Source organism: Glycine soja, chromosome 2 (genome assembly GCF_004193775.1).
Source record: "Glycine soja cultivar W05 chromosome 2, ASM419377v2, whole genome shotgun sequence".
NCBI lineage: Eukaryota > Viridiplantae > Streptophyta > Magnoliopsida > Fabales > Fabaceae > Glycine > Glycine soja.
The window spans coordinates 41,247,765-41,273,555 of record NC_041003.1 but is presented as its reverse complement, the minus strand read 5'-3'; the positions used below and the strand labels follow the sequence as shown (position 1 = coordinate 41,273,555).

At 33.6% G+C, this 25,791-nt stretch overlaps 2 protein-coding genes and 1 pseudogene across 2 annotated transcripts; 2 read left to right on the top strand and 1 right to left on the bottom strand.

Annotated features, from left to right (window-relative positions):
* Positions 1-5,863: 5,863 nt before the first annotated feature.
* Positions 5,864-9,811, bottom strand: LOC114376310 (annotated as a pseudogene).
* Positions 9,812-10,138: 327 nt separating this feature from the next.
* LOC114376305 lies at positions 10,139-11,413 on the top strand. The gene has a single exon (XM_028334375.1). It carries the CDS (start codon positions 10,139-10,141, stop codon positions 11,411-11,413), a length of 1,275 nt encoding a protein of 424 aa, XP_028190176.1.
* A 6,669-nt stretch (positions 11,414-18,082) lies between these two features.
* Positions 18,083-21,754, top strand: LOC114394639 (putative leucine-rich repeat receptor-like serine/threonine-protein kinase At2g24130). Its single transcript, XM_028356298.1, has 2 exons — positions 18,083-20,768; positions 21,256-21,754. Exons 1-2 carry the CDS (start codon positions 18,224-18,226, stop codon positions 21,633-21,635), a joined length of 2,925 nt encoding a protein of 974 aa, XP_028212099.1. The 5' UTR covers positions 18,083-18,223; the 3' UTR covers positions 21,636-21,754.
* Positions 21,755-25,791: the final 4,037 nt, after the last annotated feature.

Genomic DNA, 25,791 nt, shown 5'->3' with positions numbered 1-25,791 from the left:
TATTATAATTTATGCCCAAAATAAAAAGACACATCGCATGAGTAAAAAGAATAGTTCTAAATATACTAATTAAGTAAAAACACACTCTCTGCAATCGTTCATTATAATTCGTCGAATCTTAAGGTAATTTTCATCGTGAGATATTATGAATCAAACAATGTATAATCAGAAATGTAAGTAGACATAAAGTATACACTCCAAAGTTGATAATGAATGAAAGCATAAATAATGTCTTCATACATTGCTTTTCTAAGGAAATAAATACATTTGTAGATATATAAAATTACCTTTAAACAATATGATACTTGGGCCCTTTTTCTTTATTAAATGATAATTACATTTACCACGTGTGCCATTCACCCACCTATCAGAGCTACTTCATTGCCATAACAAAAAAAAAAAATAAAGAGCCACTTCATTCATTTCTGGTTACTGGTTAGTGTAGAAGATACTAGTATTACAGAGGGTACCGTGAGGATCGAGGAACAAATTAATTAATAGCCACTACTTCTAGTTTTCCTCCGAAATTCTTAATTATATAATTGTAAAATATAAGCTTTAGAGTGTTTTCTACTTTGATGTAGTATATATTTAGAGAGTAATTCGAATTAAAAAATTACTTTTGCATTTAAAATTTACAGAGACTAATATCAAAATAAATTGTCAATTGACCGGAATAAATCTTTCAGTGTAAGTTTTACTTTTTAAGCTGGATAAATCAAAGTATATTTGTCTTTTAAATTTCAATGAGTTAAAGTTATTGTACATATTAAATTAATATATTCATATTTTTTTTTTAAAAAAAATATGTTTATCGTTTTAAAAAATTGTTGTTATAATATAGTATAATTAAGGAAATTATTCTACACTTTCACACTTGTTTGCAACAACAATATTTACATATCTATATGTCTTTTGTTTTATTTTTCTATCTCTTTTCATATTATTTATTATATTACATTTTTTATGATGTGAATACACCTTTCAAGTGCATGTTTATAAAATGATCTCCATCCTTATTTCTCCATTCATTGGTGGTTGGAACACACGTGGTAGTATTTTTAACGGTAAAATAAACATGTTCTTAATGTATAATAACATTTTAAGAAAATTTTATAGATTTTGTCAATTTTTTTATTTATAAATATAGTGTTTCCACTCGGGCAGCGTTAGCTGATGGTATGGGTGAGGTGTCACACCTTGATTTTTTTTAATTAGAAGTTCATTTTTTACTTTTACAGATTTAAAAAAAATTAAATGGGGCTTTGGGCTCCTCTATAATGATTTCATTTTTCTAATGCCCCGTTTAACATATTTGTCAAGCCCCTCACTTCAATCTTTGACCTTTTCTCTCTTTTTTTCGGCTGATTAGTGACAAACAATGATGTTGTGCTATTTATCTGCTAGTTGTTTGTTTGTGGCTCACGATGAAACTTTAGGGTAAGTTCCTGGAAACTCCACTAAGACCAAAACAAGTAAATTCTATATTCAAAGTTTTGTTAATTTGTGCCAACGAATCTGATTCGGATAGAATGAGAAATCAGAGCATAAGGATCACTAGAAGCTGGAAGAGGGGCTGTTTTTTCCATAGAGTTGCACTCCCACTTCTCTTTTTCTTGTCCAAATATTCATTATTCGGCACGTGGTCCTCTTTTTTTTTTTTTTTTAAAAAAAAATATAAATTATATTAAATCCAAAATGATACAATAATAAACGGGACATATTCGTAGTTAAAAAAAATCAAAAGTCTCCCTAAGATAAGAATACCTATATCAAGATGCTAAAACAAATGTAACAGGTGCGCTTGTCTATGCATAAGGAGTAATGTGGTCCCCTTTTATTTTATCTTTGGTTAACAAATAAGGAGTAACGTGTACAATAAAACCAAAAATTTAATTGCCAATAGTTTCAATTAATCCATGCATGTTGCAATGAGTTGGGCAAAGTTAATTGATTTGAATGGTCGTTGTCTCGATGAGGAACATATGAAGGTCAATGTTGGCAACGATATCGTTTTCGACCAAGTTGCGAACGAAACAACCTAAAAGTGAAATGTTTGATAATTAACAGAGCATTCAAAAACGAGTTTGTTTTTGAAGAAACGTCAATATCCTAGATAACGGATGAAGAATGCATTCTTAATTTTGTGCAAGAGTAGTGTCATTTTACTAACTTGACTTGATAGATATTTTTATTAAATATAGGAAAATAAACGGCTAACTAATATTTAAAAATACAACTGAAAATGAAAATATTTACCATCCGGTACGGTGAACTTTATATAGTACTAGTAAATGTCTCGTATATTATATGGATATTTTTTCATTTAAATAATATTTAAAAGTATAACTGAAAATGGAAATATTTAAAATTATAATAAAAATATGTACAAACAATTTTTAAAAAAGTATAAACAGCTAATATTTAAAGAGAAAAGAGAAAAAGTCAAAATGAAAATTTAAAAATTAAATTAAAAGATAAAAAACAAATACTACCCTGGATATTATGGTTGTGCAATTTAATTTGGTCTCTCAGGTTTCAATTGTGTTGATTGAGTCTCTCAATTTTTCTCCTATTTATAACAAGGTCCTTCTATTATGATTTCATTTGATATTTAAGTCATTAATTAACTTAAAATAGAAAAAAACATTTTTTTATTGTTTATTATTGTCATAAAGTCAATAATTTTACCTGCAAGATGGTCAACCTGACAATTAAGTCAATACTATTTTTGTACCTATTTTGTCTATTTAGTTCAAATATTCTGTATTTTTTTAGCTGATAAATTGTATTTTTACTCACTGTAATGTCATGTCTAGTTTGTCACATGTCAATTTTTTTTGTTAAATATTGCATGAAATTGAAATGGAGGTAAAACTTGATAAACTAAAATCACACAAGTGTATTACTTGAGAAACTAAAAATGCAGTTAACCCAAACAGATAATTTAATATAAAAAGTTTTAAAAATTAAAGGGAAAGATGAGATCTTAACATAAAGAAATTTTATAAAATTAATTAATAGATTCATAAGGTTTAAAAATATAAAAGTACTTTCCATAAAAAATATAAAAGTACTAAATATTGGTGAAATTAATTATTAGGTATTACAACACGCAAGGAGAAAAAAAAAGACACTAAAATCCTCTCATTTAACATGAATAACGACCCAAATTTATAATATAAAAGTTGACTTTTATCTTCATGAATTTGAAAATGGCATAAAAAATTAAAACCGTTGATATATATTAATAGTTTTAAAAATATATTCTAGAAGTAGAATATATGATAAGTATCCTTTATATTTACTTTAAAACTTCAAATTTGTCTTAATTTTTTAGTTGCTGAAAAATATTATTTTAATTTACTTAAAAAATAAAAATGACACCTATAACATCAACGCACAAGTTTCATTCAGAAGGATCGTGCATTCGCTCATCCTATGTGACTTAGAGTAAGGTCGATTGAGGATATATATAATGTCAAGTCTCGCTATGGTCGTTTGAACGTTGATTTGCATGTTCATCCGAATAATTATGGAATAATTCCAATGAATGATGATATGGTTAGAGTTAGTAATTCCTTTAATGAAGCTTTGGCCATCTCATGTATCCGAGAGTGAATAGAAACAGCAAAAGACAAAGATATGATCACACACACGCATATCTAGCTACATCAGCATATCCTATCAAATATTTAGTTAGACTAGAAAAATATTTCAATCTACGTTTCTAAATTATATAATGGTCATATTACATTTATGTAATCTAAAAAGAATCCCTCCTTGATTCAAATAGCATATTTCGTGTCGCCATATCATATTCCGTTAATTTCCCTCGAAACTTATCCTAAATGCTTATCTTCAAATAAGTGGCTCCTTCTTTTTTTGTTGATTGTCGGGGTAATCATGAAATTTATTAACTTTTATACTCCTTTCAAACTTTAGAGTAAAATAGTATAACCAACGAATTCAGACACCCGCTCCTAACGTGCTGCGACATTTCATGTGGTTCCTAATTGCTCTACTGATTCTTGTTAATTTTCTACCAGCAAAAACAATGGTGATAGTTGATTTTGCTTGAAGAAAAAAAAATATATATAAGAATTGAGGTTATGGATGTTGTTCCATGGCATGACAAAACTAAAAAGCCAAGAGAGTCGTTCACAAGGAGTTAGTAGCATCAATATATATAAGGGGTGCTATGGGCAAACACATTGGCATATAAGACAGTGATGTCTCACCTTAAAAGGAGCGACATTGAGATTGAGATTGAGAAGAGAAGGACCACCACATATATCATCAACTAGTAAGCATGGTCATGTGTCTGGCAGAGGCACATAGATATATTCTGCTGCAGCCCACATACTTTCTCTCTATGTGATATGGAATCAAAATCATACATGTGGTGGATAATTATAGTGACACAAGCTCACATTAGATTCCTTTCGTTGATTTTTTGAGATTCAACTCTTCTTAATCACTCATCCAGAGGTTCTTCATTATTAATACCTTCTATGCTCATATTTTTATCTCAGAGATAACAGTAATGAGTTTGTAATTATTAAAAGGAAACTTATTCAATATTAATTATAAAGTTTATAATGACTTGAGGTTCCTTTCATTGAAATGTTATAATAATGATATATTTATAAATTGTTTACTAACTAAGCACACGTATTTGGCTGGATAAATTTAAGAAAGAAAAGTTATAGAAAAAAAGGGGTGAAATATTAATTGTTCAGATGAGAGTAAATTATTGTTGGAAACGGTGATGCTGAGGATCACCCAAATCCCCCAGGATAACTGAACGAAAAAGAGAAGAGGAGGAATATTTCGGTGTGTCTAAAACAATAGTTTTCGGAATTCTGAAAAAAAATTAATTAATTAAAACCCACTAGAGAAATTTCTCTCCCCTTACACTGAGATCTTTGTACGGTGCAAAGAAAAGAAACTAGATTAGTCAGTAGTGATACATTTTGCCCCTATTAGGAGGATGGTACATGTGTTGTCTCCAAATGCTGTTACTTGTAACTAGGTGATTTGTGGTCTATGTAGCACAATGGGTGGTTTTTGTTTCTTTTTCCCGTTCACTAAAAATAATGCCAAAGGGTGTGATTTCTCTGTCTCCCTTGACAGGCCTGATTAATATGAAAATGTTTGAAAAAAAAACTCCAATACACATGTCTCCATCACCAGTGTTTATGAAAAAAATGTTTTTCTTATAAAAACTAAAATTGAAAATAAGAGAAAACAAAACATTTTGATAAAAAACTTATAAGCAGTCCTAACTCAAGTCTTTCACCGAGTAATCGACTCCAACTCCAACGGCCCAATAGTATGTAAACAGTCCAGTACTAGCAATAGTAAGAGGGTAGTTCTTTTCACACCCATTTTATTATTATAAGGATCTCATTTTTAGTCACCTAAAACCAAGACAAAGATTATCAATTTAGGCTGGTCCACTGCAAATTAATGCATTTTTTAGTAGCTTGGACTGAACCAATAATTGTTAGTACAAAAGAGTAGTTGCAGAATTGCAGGATAAAAACTAGTACTGTCATTTTGCCCCCATTTCCACACCATGTTTTTTTTTTTTCTGAGTTTTGACCACTTTTAAGGATAGATTGGTATTCAACTCTATTATGTGTCAAAGTTTAAAAGCAAAAAGTTATTGCAAGATAGTAACAAAATAAGATGATGTGACCATAATAATTCTGTTTGCAGCCTTATAAATGAAATTACATCTGATTCATAGTATCTACTGGATATGTCTAATGCAAAGCTGACATAACATGAATTAACTCTGCCATTCATATCAAAATTTTCTCGATACAATTAAAATTTATAACTGAAGTCAATGAAAATGAATAATTCTATGTACAAATTACAAAATGAATAATTCTATGCCTAGCTATCTATCTTTCAATCGTAGATATAATACATCAATTCATACATTGTAATAGATCTAAACAGAAAAAAGATGGTTTACATCATCAAAATCAGCTACGGTCTGTAGCTCTGCATTAAATAGAAAGACTTTCTGCAAGCTCAATTTGAGAGAAGGAAATCGCCAACATTAAATATTTCATGGGGAATTTCCATCCCAGCAAGTTGATTATAAATGTAAAGGATGATCAAAGCTTATCTCCCCTTAAACCAGCCAAGTAGTGTTCTGAGCATTCTAGTAACAGGAGACTTCCTTCCAGGCCTTTCCCCGAATGCAAGCTGGGGTCTTTCTTTGAATCACAACTTCTGCGACAAGACGAAGTATTTCAGAAGTTTCTTAATGATTTTGCATTGGAAGTGAAGGTAATAATGCTTCCATATAAAGAAGCATGGAGATTCCATATAAAGAAGCCTGGAGATTCAAGAACCTTCTGCAATGTTCAGTTAAAGAAGTATGGAGACTCAAGAACCTTCTGCAAGTCAAAATCACCTCTTCTCTCTGGCAGTGGAGGGAAAGCTAATCCTGGGTATGATGTCTCAAAGCCTTCCAGCAACTGTTAACATATCAAAATGATCAAATAATGACTTTTATTTTTCTCCCTCCATTGGTCTAAAAGGCAAAAAGATTTGCACTAAGTAAGGACGTGAAAGTTGAGTGTAAATATATTAACAGAGCCAGATAATTAGAATACAGATTTAACTGCAGAGTGATTGCTATCATAGATGCACCTTGAGCATTACTATCAAAGCCTCCAACATGATATTGTAAAACATTCAAATGTAAATTGATCCAAAGCAATAGTTTAAGGATGTGTTTTTTGCCTTCTGAACTTTGCAAAATAGGTCCTAAAATTTTTAGGGTGCAAATTGCAATATTCAACATACGAATTCAATGAAACTAAATAACACATCTGAAAGAAGGCAGGCCTCAAAATGAACTTCACTTTCCCTTAAACTTGTGATAAACTTTCATAATTTTAAAGTGATTCTATTTGAATCCCTACATCTTCCAGTTTCAGAAACAATTAAGAAAAGATGCCAAGGAGAAAATTGCTGGCTTTCAAAAATAGACAAATCCTCTATGCTTTTAGAAGTCTTAAAGTGCCCAATGACAAAAGAGCTCAAGTGGCAACGGCATCAGACTTTTATGTCCTGAATTCCTAGGTCTACACAGCCTCCCTTGGAACCAGAAAAAAGCAATTAAACTAACATTGTATACTTTTATGACTTTAGATGGAAATTTTGAATATGCTTTAGGATTTTGATAGTAAAAGGAGGTCTTAAAACCTGCAAAACATAAGCCAGCATCCCTACAGGCAAGAACAGTCATCATCATGTGTGAACCATCCAGTGAATGTACGAAGTTTGGAGGAAACGCAGATCTCTGTTTCTTGGCATCTACCTGGAATAAGAGTAGTTTTAATAATGAATATAGTTCAGAAAGAAAGGAAAGCTGCAAAAAAGAGGACTATGTACACTTACTGCATTACCCTCTCATCTCGAAGCCAAAAATTGAAGAGATGTTCCGATCTGCAGGTCAATGGTGAGATTCATAAGCATTGTGCTTTTAGATGGTAAAAAAGTTCTGAAACTATATGTTTTGATTAAAATGTATAATTATTGGCACCTGTCACGGGTTTTTACTGCTAATTCTACAATTGAAATACATAACACCTACAAATCTATGTTGCTTAAAACTAGTGCTTTGAAATATTTGGCCTGTGCTCTGAGAAGCAGACGAGCACATGGTCTAGACATTATGAGGAAATATCAGGTGTTCATACCAAAATAGTTCTAAATGCAATGGAGTCCTACAGCCACCGTCATTAATTTATTATTACATATTCTGCAGGTAATTGACTGGTGTATGTCCATTGCATTGCCTAATAGCAGGACATTGTTCAGGTGTCTCACAATTAAAAGACTATTGGATATTTAGATTAAACAAATTACCAAACATCATAAAAGCTTTCACACTCCAGTGATGAGCCACCAAAAAGGAAGTAATACAAGACATGTTGTTTATAGAGAATAATGGTTACGAATCTTAGTATCACAACTGCTCAAGAAAATGGTGAAACACGTTAAAGAAGGATCCACAGCTCCACACTTATATGTTAATACATCAATCCATTGCATCACGTCACATAATTTACCTATTTTAATGGGATTGCTATAGAAGTCATTCTTTTAAGCATTTAGGTGGATATCATACAGTGTACATTTAGTATGTCGGTTTTAACTTGGCATTATTGAGTAAATTAATATCTATAAAATAAAAGAAAAGGGGGAAAATCATTTGTATATAAAATCTTACCAGATGCCGTTCAGTTTTACAGTATGGTTGTACAGCTGGAAGACCAAGAGGAGTGGTCCAACAAACAGGCATGTTTTCAGAAACAATTACCTATAAAATTTTTAAGATGCCACCATTCAGGAATAGAAAGAAAGCTTGCAAACATGCAGGCACACACATATACAACAGTGTTAAAACCAATAGGATTTTAGTATCATTTGAAGTCCAACATGCTATCAGACCAAACCTTTGCACAATCACCAAGCCAACCCATAATGACACGTGCAGCACCAAAAATTTCTCCAAGGGCAGTTAATGTTACCTATAGAATGATAAGAGTATAAAATATAAGACAAGAAAGCAGATTTATTGTATAAGCATGCCTTTGCATGTTGATTCACATGTATTTCCACTCATATTACGGGGATAGATTTAATCAAACCAAATCCATTAAGATTGTACTAAATATACAACACCGTCAAATAACCAACTTGATCTAAAAACCTGATCTAGGTTTGATCGGGTCTAAAAAGGAATATTTTCTTTAATATAAGTATTCCAGCAGGTAATAATCTCCTGCTGATGCAATGATAAGAAATGCACATCAAGTCAGACATTGCAGTTTCTAACCGCTAATATAGGTTCGTACAACATGGCTGAAACTTACTTTAGCAGCATAGCAAGCTGCAGCAAATAAAGGTTTTTCATCAGTAATAAGGCCTTTCACCTCTAATTTTCTCTTTATTTGCTCTCGTGCCTCAACATAAGTAACACCATAAACTGAAGTCATCACTGTCTGTTTGACCAGTTTCCTGTCAATCTAAAAGCTTCCAAGAGTTGGGTGAGTGAAAAGAAGAGATTATAGCTAGCTGCAGGAGCATACATTTTAATCAGTATTGACCTGATCAATTAAAGCTTTTGCTAACAAAGCATTTGGATAGGCAGCTGGGTCTTTGTTACAGTCCTTTCTCATAATTTCATGAACCCTGCTCAAACATACCATTCAAGTGAAAATTAAATATTGATTATGCATAGTAAAGTTGACGAAATCATTTGTATTGTACACCTAGTACTATGGGGTGTAGATCATGAAAATCTGTAAATGCAAGATAATGTAGTAAATATACTCAAGCAAAGTAGGTCATGAGGTAACAGATTTTAACCAAAAAGTAACTATTTGAGTGATATTACTATTTCAATGCAGTTGTGAAAGCAATGCATTTTGCATTCAAACTTCAGCAAGGCAGTAAGGTAATGATGTGAAAGGCTTTGAGCTTGAAATAACGTAGCATGAAACAGAGGTTTGAACGTAAAGTGTATAAGCTGTTGATAAAGGATTTAACTGCAGCAGCCTCCGAGTAAACATCAGTGGGTTTCTCACTAGTGGCCAAGTTAACTGTAGCAGCCTCCAACTGACAAATCACATTTATTCCAGTAAATTAAGAATAGTATATACAGGAATTTTCCAGCAACAGAAAATATTATAGAATAATTAATTGGATTAATTACCCTACCTTTCTCATTTGAACTTTGAAGGCATGTGGCATCTGTTTGTCTATCAGAATGCATGTGTGTGGGTGGGTCGGGGGGCAGAATTATAAATAAGCATATTACATGATGTAAATAGTAACTCTAGTTAGTCTTAGTTAATCATAGTTGTAACTGAATTAGTTTAGCCAAGTTAAGAGTTTGTTAGTTAGCTAGTTTACTATATATATTAATTACTCTTATGCATTGTAAGATGTTCTTTTGACAATGAATATATTCCATTTCATAATTTCTCTCCTTTGGTATTCCAAAGTTAACATGATATCAGTTTGAAACTGTTTCCGCAATTTTTTCGCGCCTTCATCTTCTTCGCGTTCTACAATTCTTTCTTGCTGAATCATCTCAACAATGGTGATTTCTTACTCTGATTTTGCTACCAATCCCTCTAATCCATACTACATGCATCCGAATGAGAATCCTTCTCTTGTTCTCGTTCAACCTGTGCTTGATAACAAAAACTACCAGATCTGGTGCAGATCGATGAAGGTGGCTCTTATCTCCAAGAACAAGGTCAAATTTGTTGATGGCACTCTTTCTCCTCCCCCTATCTCTGATCCTCTCTATGAACCCTGGCTTCGTTGTAATAACCTCGTTCTCTCATGGCTTCAACGTTCAACCTCTGAAGAAATCGCGAAATCTCTCCTCTGGTGTGATCGCGCTTCTTTTGTATGGAAAAGTTTGGAGAATCGGTTCTCTCAGGGTGATATTTTTCGCGTTGCTGATATTCAAGAGGAAGTAGCTTGTCTTCAACAAGGAACTCTTGACATCTCTTCGTATTTCACCAAATTGATGACGCTTTGGGAAGAAATTGAGAATTTTCGTCCAATTCGTGATTGTACTTGTGCTATACCGTGTTCTTGTGGTGCTGCTACAGATTTACGCAAATTCAAGGAGCAAGATAAGGTAATCAAGTTCTTGAAAGGTCTTGGTTATCAATATTCTCATGTTCGCTCGCAGATTATGCTGATGTCTCCACTTCCAACCCTAGACAATGCGTTCAATTTGATTCTTCAACAAGAACGCCAGTTCAATCTTCCTTCAACCACTGATTCTTCAATTGAGAATCAATCGTCGGTGAATCACTTCTCTCAAACGCCTTCTCGTCCTTCTAATAATTCCGGTTGTGGTCGTGGTCGTGGATATTCCTCCGGTGGCCGTGGCAACCGGCTATGCACTCACTGTAATCGCACCAATCACACTGTTGAGACTTGCTTCATCAAGCACGGGTATCCTCCTGGTTTTCAACATCGTAAGTCCAATTCCTCTGGAAATGCCTCTGTGGTGAACTCTGTTCAAGATGCTGGTTCTGCTCACATTTCCTCATCATCATCTGCTTCCACATCAACAAATGGATCAAGTGCTTCTTTGTCCACGATTCAAGAGCAATATACTCAGATTTTACAGCTACTCCAACAATCCAACTTGCAATCTACTTCACCTTCTTCAGTTAATTCTGTTTTTGCTACAAATTCTGTCTCTCATACCTCTCCCTCTCCTTCATCTGGTAAGAATCTCTCAAACAATACCAGTCACTGGTGGATTGTTGACACCGGTGCCACTGATCACATTACTCATATCTTTGACAGTTTTTCTTCCACATATCACATTGCACCAAAACTATGACCATGCCTAATGGTGACACTGTCACTACCACAATAGCTGGTTCAGTTTTGTTATATGACTCCCTTGTTCTTCATAATGTTTACTACTTTCCTTCGTTTCATGCCAATATTATCTCTGTTACTACTCTATTTGATTCCACCTTATATGATGTGAAACTCTACCCTAATTGTTGTAAAATTGTGCAGCTACTTCATCCCAAGATGACTGGATTTACAACTAGGAGGATTGGCAAATTGTATGTGCTTGACACCACCTCACCTCTGGTTTTCTCTCCCACAACTGGTTTTGTCAACACCTCCATCTCTCATGATCCTGCCACCATTTGGCATTTTAGACTAGGACATTTAAGTTCTCATATACACAAATGTATTTCATCTTACTTTCCCTTTGTCACTTTCAATGACAATCATAAACCTTGTAATACTTGCCATTTGGCTAAACAAAGAAATTTACCTTTTGCTCATAGTACTACTAAATTTGTTGCCATTTTTGATTTAATTCATGCTGATATATGGGGACCTCTTTCCAGCCCTTCCATATTTGGCCATAAGTATTTTCTAACACTTGTAGATGATTACAGCAGGTTTACTTGGACAATTTTCATGAGAAATAAAAGTGAAACTAGAACTCACTTAGTTAATTTCATTTCCTTCATAGAAACTCAATTCAATAAGAAACTCAAATGTATTCGTAGTGATAATGGGCCTGAGTTTCTCATGACTAGTTTTTACCTTTCTAAAGGTATCATCCATCATAGGTCATGTGTTGAAACACCTCAACAAAATGGCATCGTGGAAAGAAAGCATCAACACATTTTGAATGTAGCACGTGCTCTTTCTTTTCACTCTCATCTCCCTCATAACCTTTGGCACCTCTCTACACAACAAGCTATCCACATTATCAACAGACTTCCCACCCCTCTTTTGAACAACCTCACCCCTTATCAAATGCTTCATTCTACTCCTCCCAGCCTTCATCATTTAAGAGTTTTTGGATGTCTTGCATACTCCTCGACCTTACATAACCATAGAACCAAATTTGCACCAAGGGCAAGAAAATCCATATTTCTTGGATATAGGGAAGGCACCAAAGGCTACCTTCTTTATGATCCTATCACCCATGAGTTCTATGTTTCAAGGAATGTAATCTTCCATGAAATTGTCTTTCCTTTTGCCTCACCTCCACCTGCCAATAATCCTGTCAGTGTCAACCTTGATATTACTACCTTAGACACATCTGACATTCTCCTAGATCTTCCACTATCCTTACCTCCACCAAATGAACCTACCTCCCCTCCTGCACCAACCAGAAAATCACATAGACTAACAAAACCTCCTGCTTATCTCTCTGAATACCACTGCAATTTGCTATCCTCAATGCTGCCAGCATCTAATCCAGGTAAATCTCCTTACCCTCTTTCTTCTGTACTGTCATATGACAAATGTAGTCCATGTCACAAACGTTTTTGTCTGTCCATTAGTTCCCTTACAGAACCCAAAACTTATAAACAAGCTTGTAAGTTTGATTGTTGGAATCTTGCTATGAAATCTGAGTTAGATGCTCTTGCATCCACAAACACTTGGTCTGTTGTTGATCTGCCTGAAGGTAAGCAACCAATTGGTTGCAAATGGGTTTACAAGATCAAGCATCATGCTGATGGATCCATTGAACGATACAAGGCCCGTTTGGTGGCAAAGGGATACACTCAACTAGAGGGTGTGGATTATTTTGACACTTTTTCACCAGTTGCTAAGCTTACCACAATTCGCACCCTTCTATCTGTGGCTGCTATTAAGGACTGGCACTTAGAACAACTTGACGTCAACAATGCTTTCCTTCATGGTGATCTGCATGAGGAAGTATATATGGATCTGCCTCCTAGGTTCTTGCTGCCTGGTTCTTCTTCTAATAAAGTCTGCAAATTACATAAGTCCTTATATGGACTGAAACAGGCTAGCAGACAATGGTTCTCCAAGTTATCCACTGCTCTTATCTCCCTTGGATACTCACCTTCATCTGCTGACCATTCTTTGTTCACAAAACTACATAATTCTCATTTCACTGCTCTTCTAGTCTATGTTGACGATATTGTCTTGACATGTGATGATTTGCAGGAAATACAATCTGTCAAACAATTCCTTGACTCCACATTCAAAATCAAGGACCTTGGCAAGCTTAAATACTTTCTTGGATTGGAAATTGCAAGATCTATGCAAGGCATCTTTCTCAATAAAAGGAAGTATGCATTGGAATTGCTTGAGGACAGTGGTTTATTGGCTACTAAGCCTAGTACAACTCCCTTTGATTGCTCCTTGAAGCTTCATGACAGTGACTCACCCCCTTATGAAGAAGAAACAACCTATAGGAGACTTGTTGGCAGACTTTTATATTTAACTACAACCAGGCCTGACATTGCTTTCATTGTTAAGCAAATTAGTCAATTCATCTCTTAGCCATTACAAGTTCATCACTCAGCAACAATTAGAGTCCTCAAATATCTCAAAAGTGCTCCTGCCAAGGGATTGTTCTATTCTTCCTCCTCCACACTCAAACTCTCTGGTTTTGCAGACTCAGATTGGGCAAGTTGCCCTGCTACTCGCAGATCAGTGACTGGTTACTGTGTCTTTCTTGGCACATCTATGCTGTCTTGGAAATCTAAAAAGCATTCCACAGTATCCAGGTCAAGTTCAGAAGCAGAATATAGAGCTTTGGCTAGCTTAACTTGTGAATTACAATGGCTGCAGTATTTGTTCAAGGATCTTCACATCTCTCTTGATCAACCTATCTCAGTCTACTGTGATAATAAGAGTGCTATCTATCTTGCTCACAACCCCATCTTCCATGAGAGGACAAAACATATTGAAATTGACTGTCATGTCATTCGTGAGAAAATACAAACTGGCCTCATTCATCTCCTGCCGGTTTCTTCTGCTGCACAATTGGCAGATGTACTTACCAAGCCATTGCCTACTCCCTCCTTCAATTCATTAATTTCCAAGCTTGGCCTATTAGACATTCATAGTCCAGCTTGTTGGGGGCTATTACATGATGTAAATAGTAACTCTAGTTAGTCTTAGTTAATCATAGTTGTAACTGAATTAGTTTAGCCAAGTTAAGAGTTTGTTAGTTAGCTAGTTTACTATATATATTAATTACTCTTATGCATTGTAAGATGTTCTTTTGACAATGAATATATTCCATTTCATAATTTCTCTCCTTTGGTATTCCAAAGTTAACAAAACATCACATCGAGGCAGTCCCTAAAATAATAATTATTGATTCCTAGTATCATAATATTCAGATAAACAGCCAATAGCTACTTTCTCTAATCTGATAGTGTCATTTAGTTGCTAAGGATCAAGGCCTAAACTATTGAACCAATCATAATATTGATTTAAATTTTTTTTTAAAAAGGTGAAGCCTCACTCTGGATTCTTTGATATGGCTTTAAATCTATGACTGAATGCTGGTCGAATATCAGGTGGAGTATCAGCAGACTGATTAACTGGAGAGTGTACAAATGCTGTTTCAATTAATAATTCTATTAATCGACTTCCCAGCTGCATAGATTCATAGAGTTCACTCATTAGATTCCAGTTTAAAAAATTAAGTTAACGATAATTACACTCAGACATTAAAACCAACCTTAGCCTGGATATCACGACCCCAAGGGCCAGATTCTTCCTCTTTCAGTAGCTTCTGAACCTGTTTCAGTCTTCTTTTAATCAAGCCATTTACATGTTTCCTTATTTTTTATTTATCATTGTCCATACTGTCGTCACCACCAACCTCTGTTTTCTTACTCTGGTGACTTCTAGTCTTTTCCAGGAACTTATGAATCCTAACCTGAAGTACAATAAGATAATCACAACAAATATCAAATTTATAAAAGAATAGGAACCAGTAGAAAGGGTGCACTTCTTATCTGACATCGCTATTGATGCTATATTACAGCAAGAACAACCAAGAACATAGAAGGAAATTTCAGTGAAACAGAACTTCCCGCCAGTATCTTTCCTCCCCCAACGGTAAGAATTCATTGACAAAGAGCTCCTTCGTGCTAGTTACAAGTAAAAAGGAGTAATTGAAGGATTGAACCTCAATCAGTATTAGTACTAATTACTAAAGTGTTGAGCACCCTCTCATTTCACTTTCATTACCAATGTCTGAACTTTCAAGTGAAAACAGTAATAAAAAGTCAGAAAATGCACTGTCAGATGAAGAGTCCTGCATAAAACAAACTTCAATGTAAGGCACCACGCAAAATGCACCAGGAATTTAGATAAAAAAATGTTAGAAATCAAGGTAAGGAATTTATATAGTTATTCAATAATAAATTATTATATATGATAAGATTATTAATTTAATAATAAAAATCTTATTTAATTTTTTTTAATTATTTGACAATATAATTTTTTCTTACAGTGACAATGTAAAGAAAAACTCTTAACATTACTCGCATCTAATGTGATAAAAGTTTTAAATAAAGTAGTACTTCCTTTAAAAAAAAAAGTAGTACTTAATCAAGGACGCAAATTTTTTTATTTTCCAGAGGCAAATGAAAAGAAAGCTAGTTAATTAGTTCATACATTGCTCAAGCATTGTGATAACAAAAACAATGAATTAAAGAACTATCCGCAATATACTCTCAGCCTATGAATCCTATAATTTATTTGCAAATGTTAACATTCCAAACAATATTATATTTTATTTATTTGAAAACAGATTATGGCATGGTCATTGGTCTAGTTGAAAAACATATGCTCCTAAAGTATGCATATTAGTTTGGTACAGATCCTCTTTTAATTATATACAGTAAAACATGTATGAAAACCAACACGTGGTATAACTGGGCGATTTTACTAATATAAATTATAATAATAATAAGGAAAATGTTAACTAGTGTTTGTTAAGATATTATAAGGATACCAATTAAGAAAGTAAAAATATTTTTATAAGGAGATAAAAAATTATATTATTTATAACTATTTTTGCATTCTTCTATCACGTTTATTATATATATATATATATATATATATATATATATATATATATTATTAATCAATATCTTAATAACAGTTAATAATAAATATATATGAGCCGTCTCCTCTCAACGGTTCATCGCTATTTCGGCCGTTACTTTTATGCTCCTTTTGACGATAGCAACGACGATATTTCTCTTTCATTTCTTTTTGAAATATTTCTATCAGGCTATGTATTAGAATAAAAATTCTCTTAAAAAAGTAAAATATTACTTATTTTAAATATAATTCTTAAATATATATATATATATATATATATATATATATCAACTTTTAATATAATTCTTATAGAAATCATTCTTTTAACACCATTTTTTCGAAATAAATTTTATTATTAAAATATAAAACAAAGAGTGCGCGAAACCAAAAAGGTACGCTACTAATTAAGCATGCATTATTTATTTTGTTATCTCACCTGTTACCTGAAACAAAAATCTACATAAATTTAGATTATCTTCCAAGGCAATTAATCGACCACATTATTTGAATTTTGAAACAATATTTTCCAACAGTTCATACTTCTCCAATTTTTAATTGTCTATAGAATTCATTGGTCTTCAAACTCGGATCATTAAAGAAAATATATTGAGGTTCCTTAATTTTATTTGATAAACAATTCCAAAATAAACACCTGACATTTAAAAAGGTGCACAAAAAGAAAGAAATATACATAAATGAAGTCTAGCTCATTTGTTGAACAAAATACATAAGTGTTATAAATTTTTTATATAGAAAAACAATCCGCTGAATGGTTGTGAACTAGTATAATGGGTTTGCTCAACACAATTGATAGTTTTTGGATTAATCATTTCGTTTGAATCTTAATTGTCAATCAGTTATTTATCTTAAATTTATGAGTTTTATAATACTTTGTACATTTAAAATTTTTATACAAAAATTATTTTAATATTAAAATTATTAAAATAAATATTTAACTTGAATCACATTAAATTTTATATTAATTTTTTATTTTATTTTTCACCTACAACCACCCCACCAAAAAAGTACCCGAAATTTCAAACATTCCTTGTATTTCTTCTTCCTCCTCTTAATTTTACTTCTCTGCGAAAGCTTAATCTATTAAGCTCAAATCCTAAATTTGCCTAATCTATTGACACGAGTGGAGAGAATCAAGTCGCCGCGTCCCGCCACCTTAACTAGTTGCAATGGGAACTCTTCAATTGAATACATGAACAAACAAATAATAAATAAATGATGCTCAAATCGAACCATGAATCAAGATCACTGCAGCCGACAAACACCAAAACAAAATCAACATTGTCAGCAAAGTCCCCACAAGGCGTGCCTATTAACCTAGGTTATCCTAGTTAACAGCACATCATCCACTACTTGAACTGAATCTAGGAAGCAATGGTGGTGCATAACACAAAATTGGCATATGATATGATCTTCATTAATAATAAAATTTTTTAATGTTAGGCACTTAAACTTGCTATGCTGACATGTACATCACTATTGCTAAACACCCCGTAACGTTGCCCGCGTGTCAATTCTTTATACGTCAATTTCAAAGTCAAACATCGTAGGCAGGCACCAAACATTCGTTTGCTTCTTCAACGACAATTAGGCGCACGGTTTAAGTTTCAGTTTTTTCCATCACTAATGATTCCTTTAAATCCTAAGTGCTTCCCTTTTATTGAGACACATTGAGCCTAATCCTGTACTGTACATCTTTCTTTTGTTTTCAACGTTTTCTTCATTATTTTCCTTCTTTTAGATAGAACTAGAAGACAAAATATATTGATCCATGATGTGTTTGTTTAGAATCTTTAGATCAATAGTGCTTCTATTTTTCTTTCTGGGCACTGTTCAGTCTAGAGTACTTCATGGGAAAGAAAATGCTGGCATCGTCAATGGAAAAAATTCACTTATTTCATTCATGTCAGGCATTGTTTCTGACCCTCAAAACGCTCTAAAGAGTTGGAAGTCACCGGGTGTTCATGTTTGTGATTGGTCAGGTGTAAGATGCAACAATGCAAGTGACATGATAATTGAGCTTGATCTCAGTGGAGGGTCACTAGGAGGCACCATTTCCCCTGCTCTTGCTAACATATCTTCCTTGCAAATTCTTGACCTTTCTGGCAACTATTTTGTGGGTCACATTCCAAAGGAACTAGGCTATTTGGTTCAGCTTGGACAACTCAGTTTGTCTGGGAATTTTCTTCAAGGGCACATTCCATCCGAGTTTGGTTCACTTCACAACTTGTACTACCTTAACTTGGGAAGCAATCATCTTGAGGGAGAGATTCCCCCATCACTTTTCTGTAATGGAACTTCACTGAGTTATGTAGACCTCTCTAACAATTCCTTAGGGGGAGAAATCCCCTTGAACAAAGAGTGTATCCTTAAAGACCTCAGGTTCCTATTACTTTGGTCTAACAAGCTTGTAGGCCAAGTTCCTTTAGCTCTTGCATACTCTACCAAGCTTAAATGGCTTGATTTGGAGTTGAATATGTTGAGTGGAGAGCTTCCTTTTAAGATTGTAAGTAATTGGCCACAACTACAGTTCCTCTACTTGTCATACAACAATTTTACCAGCCATGATGGTAATACCAACCTTGAACCTTTCTTTGCCTCCTTGGTGAATTTATCACACTTTCAAGAACTCGAATTGGCAGGAAACAATCTTGGTGGGAAGCTGCCTCATAACATTGGTGATCTTCCCACCAGCCTGCAACAACTTCACCTAGAAAAAAATCTAATATATGGCTCTATACCTCCACAAATTGGCAACCTTGTCAACCTGACTTTCTTGAAGTTGTCCAGTAACCTATTAAATGGATCTATCCCTCCCAGCCTCGGTCACATGAATAGGCTAGAGAGAATTTATTTGTCAAATAATTCACTATCTGGTGATATTCCATCAATCCTTGGTGATATAAAGCATCTGGGACTTCTAGACTTGTCAAGAAACAAGCTTTCTGGTCCAATACCAGATAGTTTTGCAAATCTCTCCCAGTTAAGAAGGCTTTTACTTTATGACAACCAGCTTTCTGGAACAATTCCACTAAGTCTGGGAAAATGTGTTAATTTGGAGATTTTAGACTTATCTCACAACAAGATAACAGGTTTGATTCCTGCAGAAGTAGCTGCCTTGGATAGCTTGAAATTATACCTAAATTTGTCAAACAATAACTTACATGGGTCTTTACCATTGGAGCTCAGCAAAATGGACATGGTGCTAGCTATTGATGTATCCATGAATAACCTCTCTGGCAGCGTCCCTCCACAACTAGAAAGTTGCACAGCACTGGAGTATCTCAACCTCTCTGGTAATTCCTTTGAAGGCCCTCTCCCTTATTCATTAGGAAAATTGCTCTATATTCGAGCACTTGACGTGTCTTCAAATCAATTGACTGGGAAAATACCAGAGTCCATGCAGTTGTCTTCCTCTCTCAAGGAACTTAACTTCTCTTTCAACAAATTCTCAGGGAGAGTCTCACACAAGGGAGCATTTTCAAATCTTACCATTGACTCTTTCCTAGGAAATGATGGTCTCTGTGGCCGGTTTAAAGGCATGCAACATTGTCACAAGAAACGTGGTTATCATTTGGTGTTCTTGTTGATTCCTGTGTTACTATTTGGCACCCCTCTCCTATGCATGCTTTTTAGGTACTCCATGGTAACGATCAAGTCAAAAGTGAGAAATCGAATTGCTGTCGTTAGAAGAGGTGATTTGGAGGATGTAGAAGAGGGAACAGAAGACCACAAGTACCCAAGAATTTCATATAAACAACTTAGAGAGGCCACTGGAGGCTTCAGTGCTTCAAGCTTAATTGGTTCAGGCCGGTTTGGACAAGTCTACGAAGGAATGCTACAAGATAATACAAGAGTAGCTGTGAAGGTGTTGGATACAACGCATGGTGAGATTTCAAGGAGCTTTAGAAGGGAATATCAAATTCTGAAAAAGATAAGGCACAGAAATTTAATAAGAATCATCACAATTTGCTGTAGGCCAGAATTTAATGCCCTTGTTTTTCCCTTGATGCCAAATGGTAGCCTTGAGAAGTACCTATATCCAAGCCAAAGGTTGGATGTGGTTCAATTGGTAAGAATCTGCAGTGATGTAGCCGAGGGAATGTCCTATCTGCACCATTACTCTCCAGTGAAAGTAGTGCATTGTGATCTTAAGCCAAGCAATATACTCCTTGATGAAGATATGACAGCTTTGGTTACTGATTTTGGAATTTCAAGGCTTGTACAAAGTGATGAGAATACATCCATCAATGAATCAGCATCTTTCAGTTCAACACATGGTTTGTTATGTGGCTCAGTTGGTTATATAGCTCCTGGTATGTACTTTATGAACTTTGATCCAACATTTTTCTATACTATGGTCATGACTGTTATGCAATATGATATTTTTCAGGAATTTTGGCCTATGAACTACTTTCTATGAGTAACTTTTAACTGGTAAACTCCAATCTGAATAATTATTGGTCTGAAAAAGGATGATAAGAAAATTTTCAAGGTCTCTTCGGTTGCAAAAACATACTTTAATATATTTTTATTAAGTTTTCACTTTTAATTTTTAAAATTTTACATTATTTTCACTTTTAAAAGATTTATAGAAGAGTGAAAACAATAAAAAAAAATCATTTTTTCTATTTCATATGCGAATATTTGAAGATAAAAAATAAAATAAAAATAAAGTGTTATTTTATAATTAAAAGTAAAAATGAGAAACACAGAAAATATTTTCCATAATTGAACTTTGTAATTTTTTGTATGTGCTGTAGAACTCACTATATATTCTGTATTACACTTTCTTGGACACAGAATACGGAATGGGAAAACATGCTTCAACTGAGGGTGATGTTTACAGTTTTGGAGTACTTGTGTTGGAGATGGTCTCAGGTAGACGCCCCACAGATGTACTCAGCCATGAAGGCTCAAGCTTGTGTGAGTGGATTAAAAAGCAATACACACACCAACACCAACTTGAAAACTTTGTTGAACAAGCACTGCAAAGGTTCTCTCCTTGTGGCGTGCCAAACCATCGTAACAAAATTTGGAAAGATGTTATACTAGAACTCATTGAGCTGGGGCTAGTATGCACACAGTACAATCCTTCAACAAGACCAAGCATGCACGATATAGCTCAAGAGATGGAGAGATTGAAGGACTACCTCACTAAGTCAAACTTGCCCCCTCATTAATAGTTCAGTTTTTTTCATTCATTGTAACTGTAAAACTCTGTTACACATTCTACTGTCAATTAATTTCTGTAAGTTTAATTAGTACCTCAATTCTCAAGTATCATAGTCAATTTTTTAAATATTTTTTTTATTTAAATTTGATTGAGTTGCGTTGAAATGTTGGTGTTTTAATGTTGACCGAGTGAAACATGCGGGTCAGTATATATGTTCCTATTGGTCAATCACTTCTTTTATTTAGACGATCAAGTTGATAATTGATTATATATATATATATATATATATATTTCACTTTTTGGATACCTTTTTATGTAGTTAAACTAGTTATGGAGTGGACATTGATGAAAAGAAAAGAAAAGAAGCCACATCCATGAATCCTATTCAGATTGCACAGATCATGCATGCACTTTAGCACTAGAAAACCATTGTGACATGATTGTTTGCGTCGGTAGGTCAAGTTGTCATTGACAGAGATCCGAAGCAAGATTACATATTCAATGCCGTCACTTTGTCGTCTGCATCAACCTTAAATTAATTAACATGAAGCGAGAGAATATCCCTGGAAAACAATTTTAAACAAATATGCAACTTGACCTATTTTATCACATGCATCATCATGTTATTCATTAATTAATATGAGATATCACGATAAGGATATGGTAAATTCCTATTAACATATCTTAAACTATATTCACTCAAATGTCACCGTGTCTCAAGAAAGACTTGAAGCCAATTGGCACAACAATTTCTCACACTGTACGCTCGTCTACAGCTGTGTGTATAGTCTTTCTTCATTGCTCAAAAAAGGTCTAATAATTATTGTGAAACCAGACTCAAAGCAAGAATACAAAGTAGTTTTACCAGGAAAGTTCTTCATTCCATTGCTAACCTTGAGTTCAAAGCAATATTAAGGGTACAAAATTAAGTTGCAACAGTTCCGTCGATATTCACCTTAATTTGATTCCTCAAGAGCTTTGAATCTACATGCAAGAACCCCACTTAAGGGTACGTACAAGATTCCCACGTTGTTAATCAACAACATAACATTATCCAACCCATATATTGCACTGCTTCCTAAACCCTGGCCTATCAATTATAAAGAGAGCCCGTGAAATCAACGAAATGGTCTTAATTATAACAATGAAATCCAACATCTTGATATTATTAGGGTTTTGACTTTCCAATACCACATTCAACCTATTCCGATGAGCTGTGTCGGTATATGTATATTATGTATATGGAAGAAGGAGTGAAGAAGTTACACGCGAGGCGAGTGACCAAGTTGCATTCGAAACAACTAATTTATAGTTTATTTAAACTTATTTTATGCTATAAATATTTTAAGTATAGTATGAATTTATTTGTGGAGAATATATACAAAAGTTAAATTCATTTGTTTTATATCATATATGCAGCCCTTATTTTTAGCTTCTAACTTTAAAACAAGTTTCAACATTAAAATAAAATAAAATTGAGTTAAATGCTATCTTAATGAAGCACGTATCTATTGAACATTGAGATGGGTGAAAATGGAGCGGAAATAGATTTAGTCACAAAACGCAAAAATACTCTGGATTGCCTTGGCTTTTACCTAGAGATTATATATATGGGAAAAACTAGGGTTGGTGAATTCTCAGTATTTGTATTGAGTGGAAACTAAGTGATTATATGGGGGAGTAGGAAATATTATTAGGTGATTCAGATCATATGATTTCTAATGATCATTACATGATATGTAATTAAGCGATTAATTTTTTCTTGTAAAATAAAAAACCAAGTACATATTATGTAGAGATAAGTTGGACCATAAATACTTGGTAGCTCAGATTATCTAACAATCTTTCCGGCCATTCGGAGGTATACAAAAAGTTTCCAATATTGTTTGGCCGGTCACTCCTCCACTTGTAGAGCCAGAATGTGGGGTCTTTGAAAAGGTTGTGCTATTAATTTTTTCAACGGTTCAATTACGTCATGCCCATGCCAATCTTTTAAGAGCAGTCGATGAAGGTGCTGAGGGTTTTTTTTTTTATTTTTTATCTATAAAAGCTACAGAAAAGAATAACTTAATTTGAACAACAAATGCCTAAAGTGGCACCCATCTCAATTCTTTTTTAGAAGAATAAATTACTAATCCAAAGAACTCAAACATCATTTCATCCGACATTTAATAAATTTCTTCTAGCATTCTCTCTCAGAAACCAATAATTAAAATGAAAAGTAGAAAACTGTACTAAGGATGTACTTGGAGAAATATTGTAGTATTAGATCAGAGGCGTACTTATTCTGCAATATTAAGCACAATGTTATGTTCCTATTCCATCACTATAACAGAAGCATAACTAACTCCTATACGTGGGGTTTCTAATTCTTACTTCTTTTTTCACGTTTGTCCATGAGAGTGATTCTTTTATTAGTTAATTAAAATTTATTTAAAATTATACAATTATAAATAGAATGGTTAAATAAAGGTGAAAACCGGTATAATTTTAAAATAATTTTCAATAAATTTTAACTAATAATAAAAAAGGTGTGTTAATCATTAATACATTTCTCGAAAATTTCTCATACTCGCGAGTATCTGTTCCAAAGATGGGTATTGCTTATCAATGTCCAAGGTTGGTAAGATAAACGGTAGCTGCCAGCAGGGCTGATCCGTATTACATTTGTATTTTGTACTCGGAGATAGATACTTGAGATGTTTGTACACAATTCTATCGGGTAAAATACCAATAATACGATCCTCCAAGTAAAGTATATTAACTTACTTTCTGTATGAAAAAAAGTCATATTAGCTTTAGAGAAAACCACTATCACAATTTATAATAGATTGTTTAACAACTTTATTTAATCCACCATTGCAGCCAAACCCATGTGTCACGCATCTTTTAGCTTGGCCATTTCAGAGGTTTGAAATAGTAGTCATTGGTGACCTACAAAAAAGAAAATTGTCATTGGAATTTTCCCTTATTCAATTCATGAAGCTTTGTAAAAGAAGAAGAAAATCACAATTAAACAGAAAATTACCATCAATTCCAAAACCTATTGTACAGCCTCATCTTTATCCAGCTATAGAGTCCATTGTTTTTTTTTTCTTCTCTATTTTGTTTCTGTTCATAATTATATTCTGTTACTAGGATCTAGAATTTGCTGAGGTGTATCTTTTCTGTTATTTTGTTATTTTCTTTTAACTTTTCTTTCATAGGCTGTACATATATACATTCTCCATTCCTTATTCATTAGTGGAAACGGGAAATGATTTTCATCCTTTTGTCTCTCAGCATTTCCTTCCTTGCCTTGTGTTTCCTTTTACTTTAATTATTTTCACAATGCCCTATCATTTTAAATCTTCGCGTTCATAGGTTGATTCATTATGGACGGAGGTATGTGATGCAATAATTTCTTTCATTGTGTGCTTTAAAACAGTAGTTTATACTAAAATAGTGCAGAGTCCTTTCAGTCTCAAGTTGGATTAAATAAATAATCAGGAGTAGGTGCATGCACCAGTGCATAGGCCCTAGCTGCTCCTGTTCTTTATGCCACTGGAAAATCTTATCAATAGAAACTGAGTTAGGTATCTATGCACATGATTAATTTATGTAAAACAACTATCTCGTATCATATAACAAGACCACAACTGCCAAGGGCAAAAAAAGTTAATTGATATACTAGTGTCAACTTAAAATTTTTTAAGTGCTGAAAACATCACTTTAAGATTGGCCAATTAAGTTTTGATTCATTGAAAGGCCTTGATTTATAAAATCTTGAATTGATTCAAATCATGATATTGAGAAGAATAACGAAGATTACGAGAAGAAATCAATTAGAGATGGAGATCGAAACTAGGAAGTCAAATATATATAAAGAAGAAAAACGATGTGTCACTACGAAGAATAGTTCTAAACAAGGGTACGAGAATTCAAGCCATTCTTGACAAATTGACAATTAGAGAGAAATTTATAAATAGGATCCTATAAATCACTTTCCGTCGTTGAAAATACATTATACAGACACATCTGTACCATCAAATATATATATATATATATATATATATATATATATATATATATATATATATATATGCTTCACACATCGATAACTACTGATACAAAGAGTCATGTGCATATTTCTAACCAAACTGAAGTTCAAGTCATTAAATTAA

What these genes read in the sequence shown, in the direction of transcription:
- LOC114376305 (XM_028334375.1), top strand. Translation starts at nt 10,139, where the DNA reads ATGGTGATTTCTTACTCTGATTTTGCTACCAATCCCTCTAATCCATAC.
- LOC114394639 (XM_028356298.1), top strand. Translation starts at nt 18,224, where the DNA reads ATGATGTGTTTGTTTAGAATCTTTAGATCAATAGTGCTTCTATTTTTC. An exon ending in AGTTGGTTATATAGCTCCTG is followed by an intron (nt 20,769 to 21,255) that starts GTATGTACTTTA and finishes TCTTGGACACAG; the next exon opens with AATACGGAATGGGAAAACAT.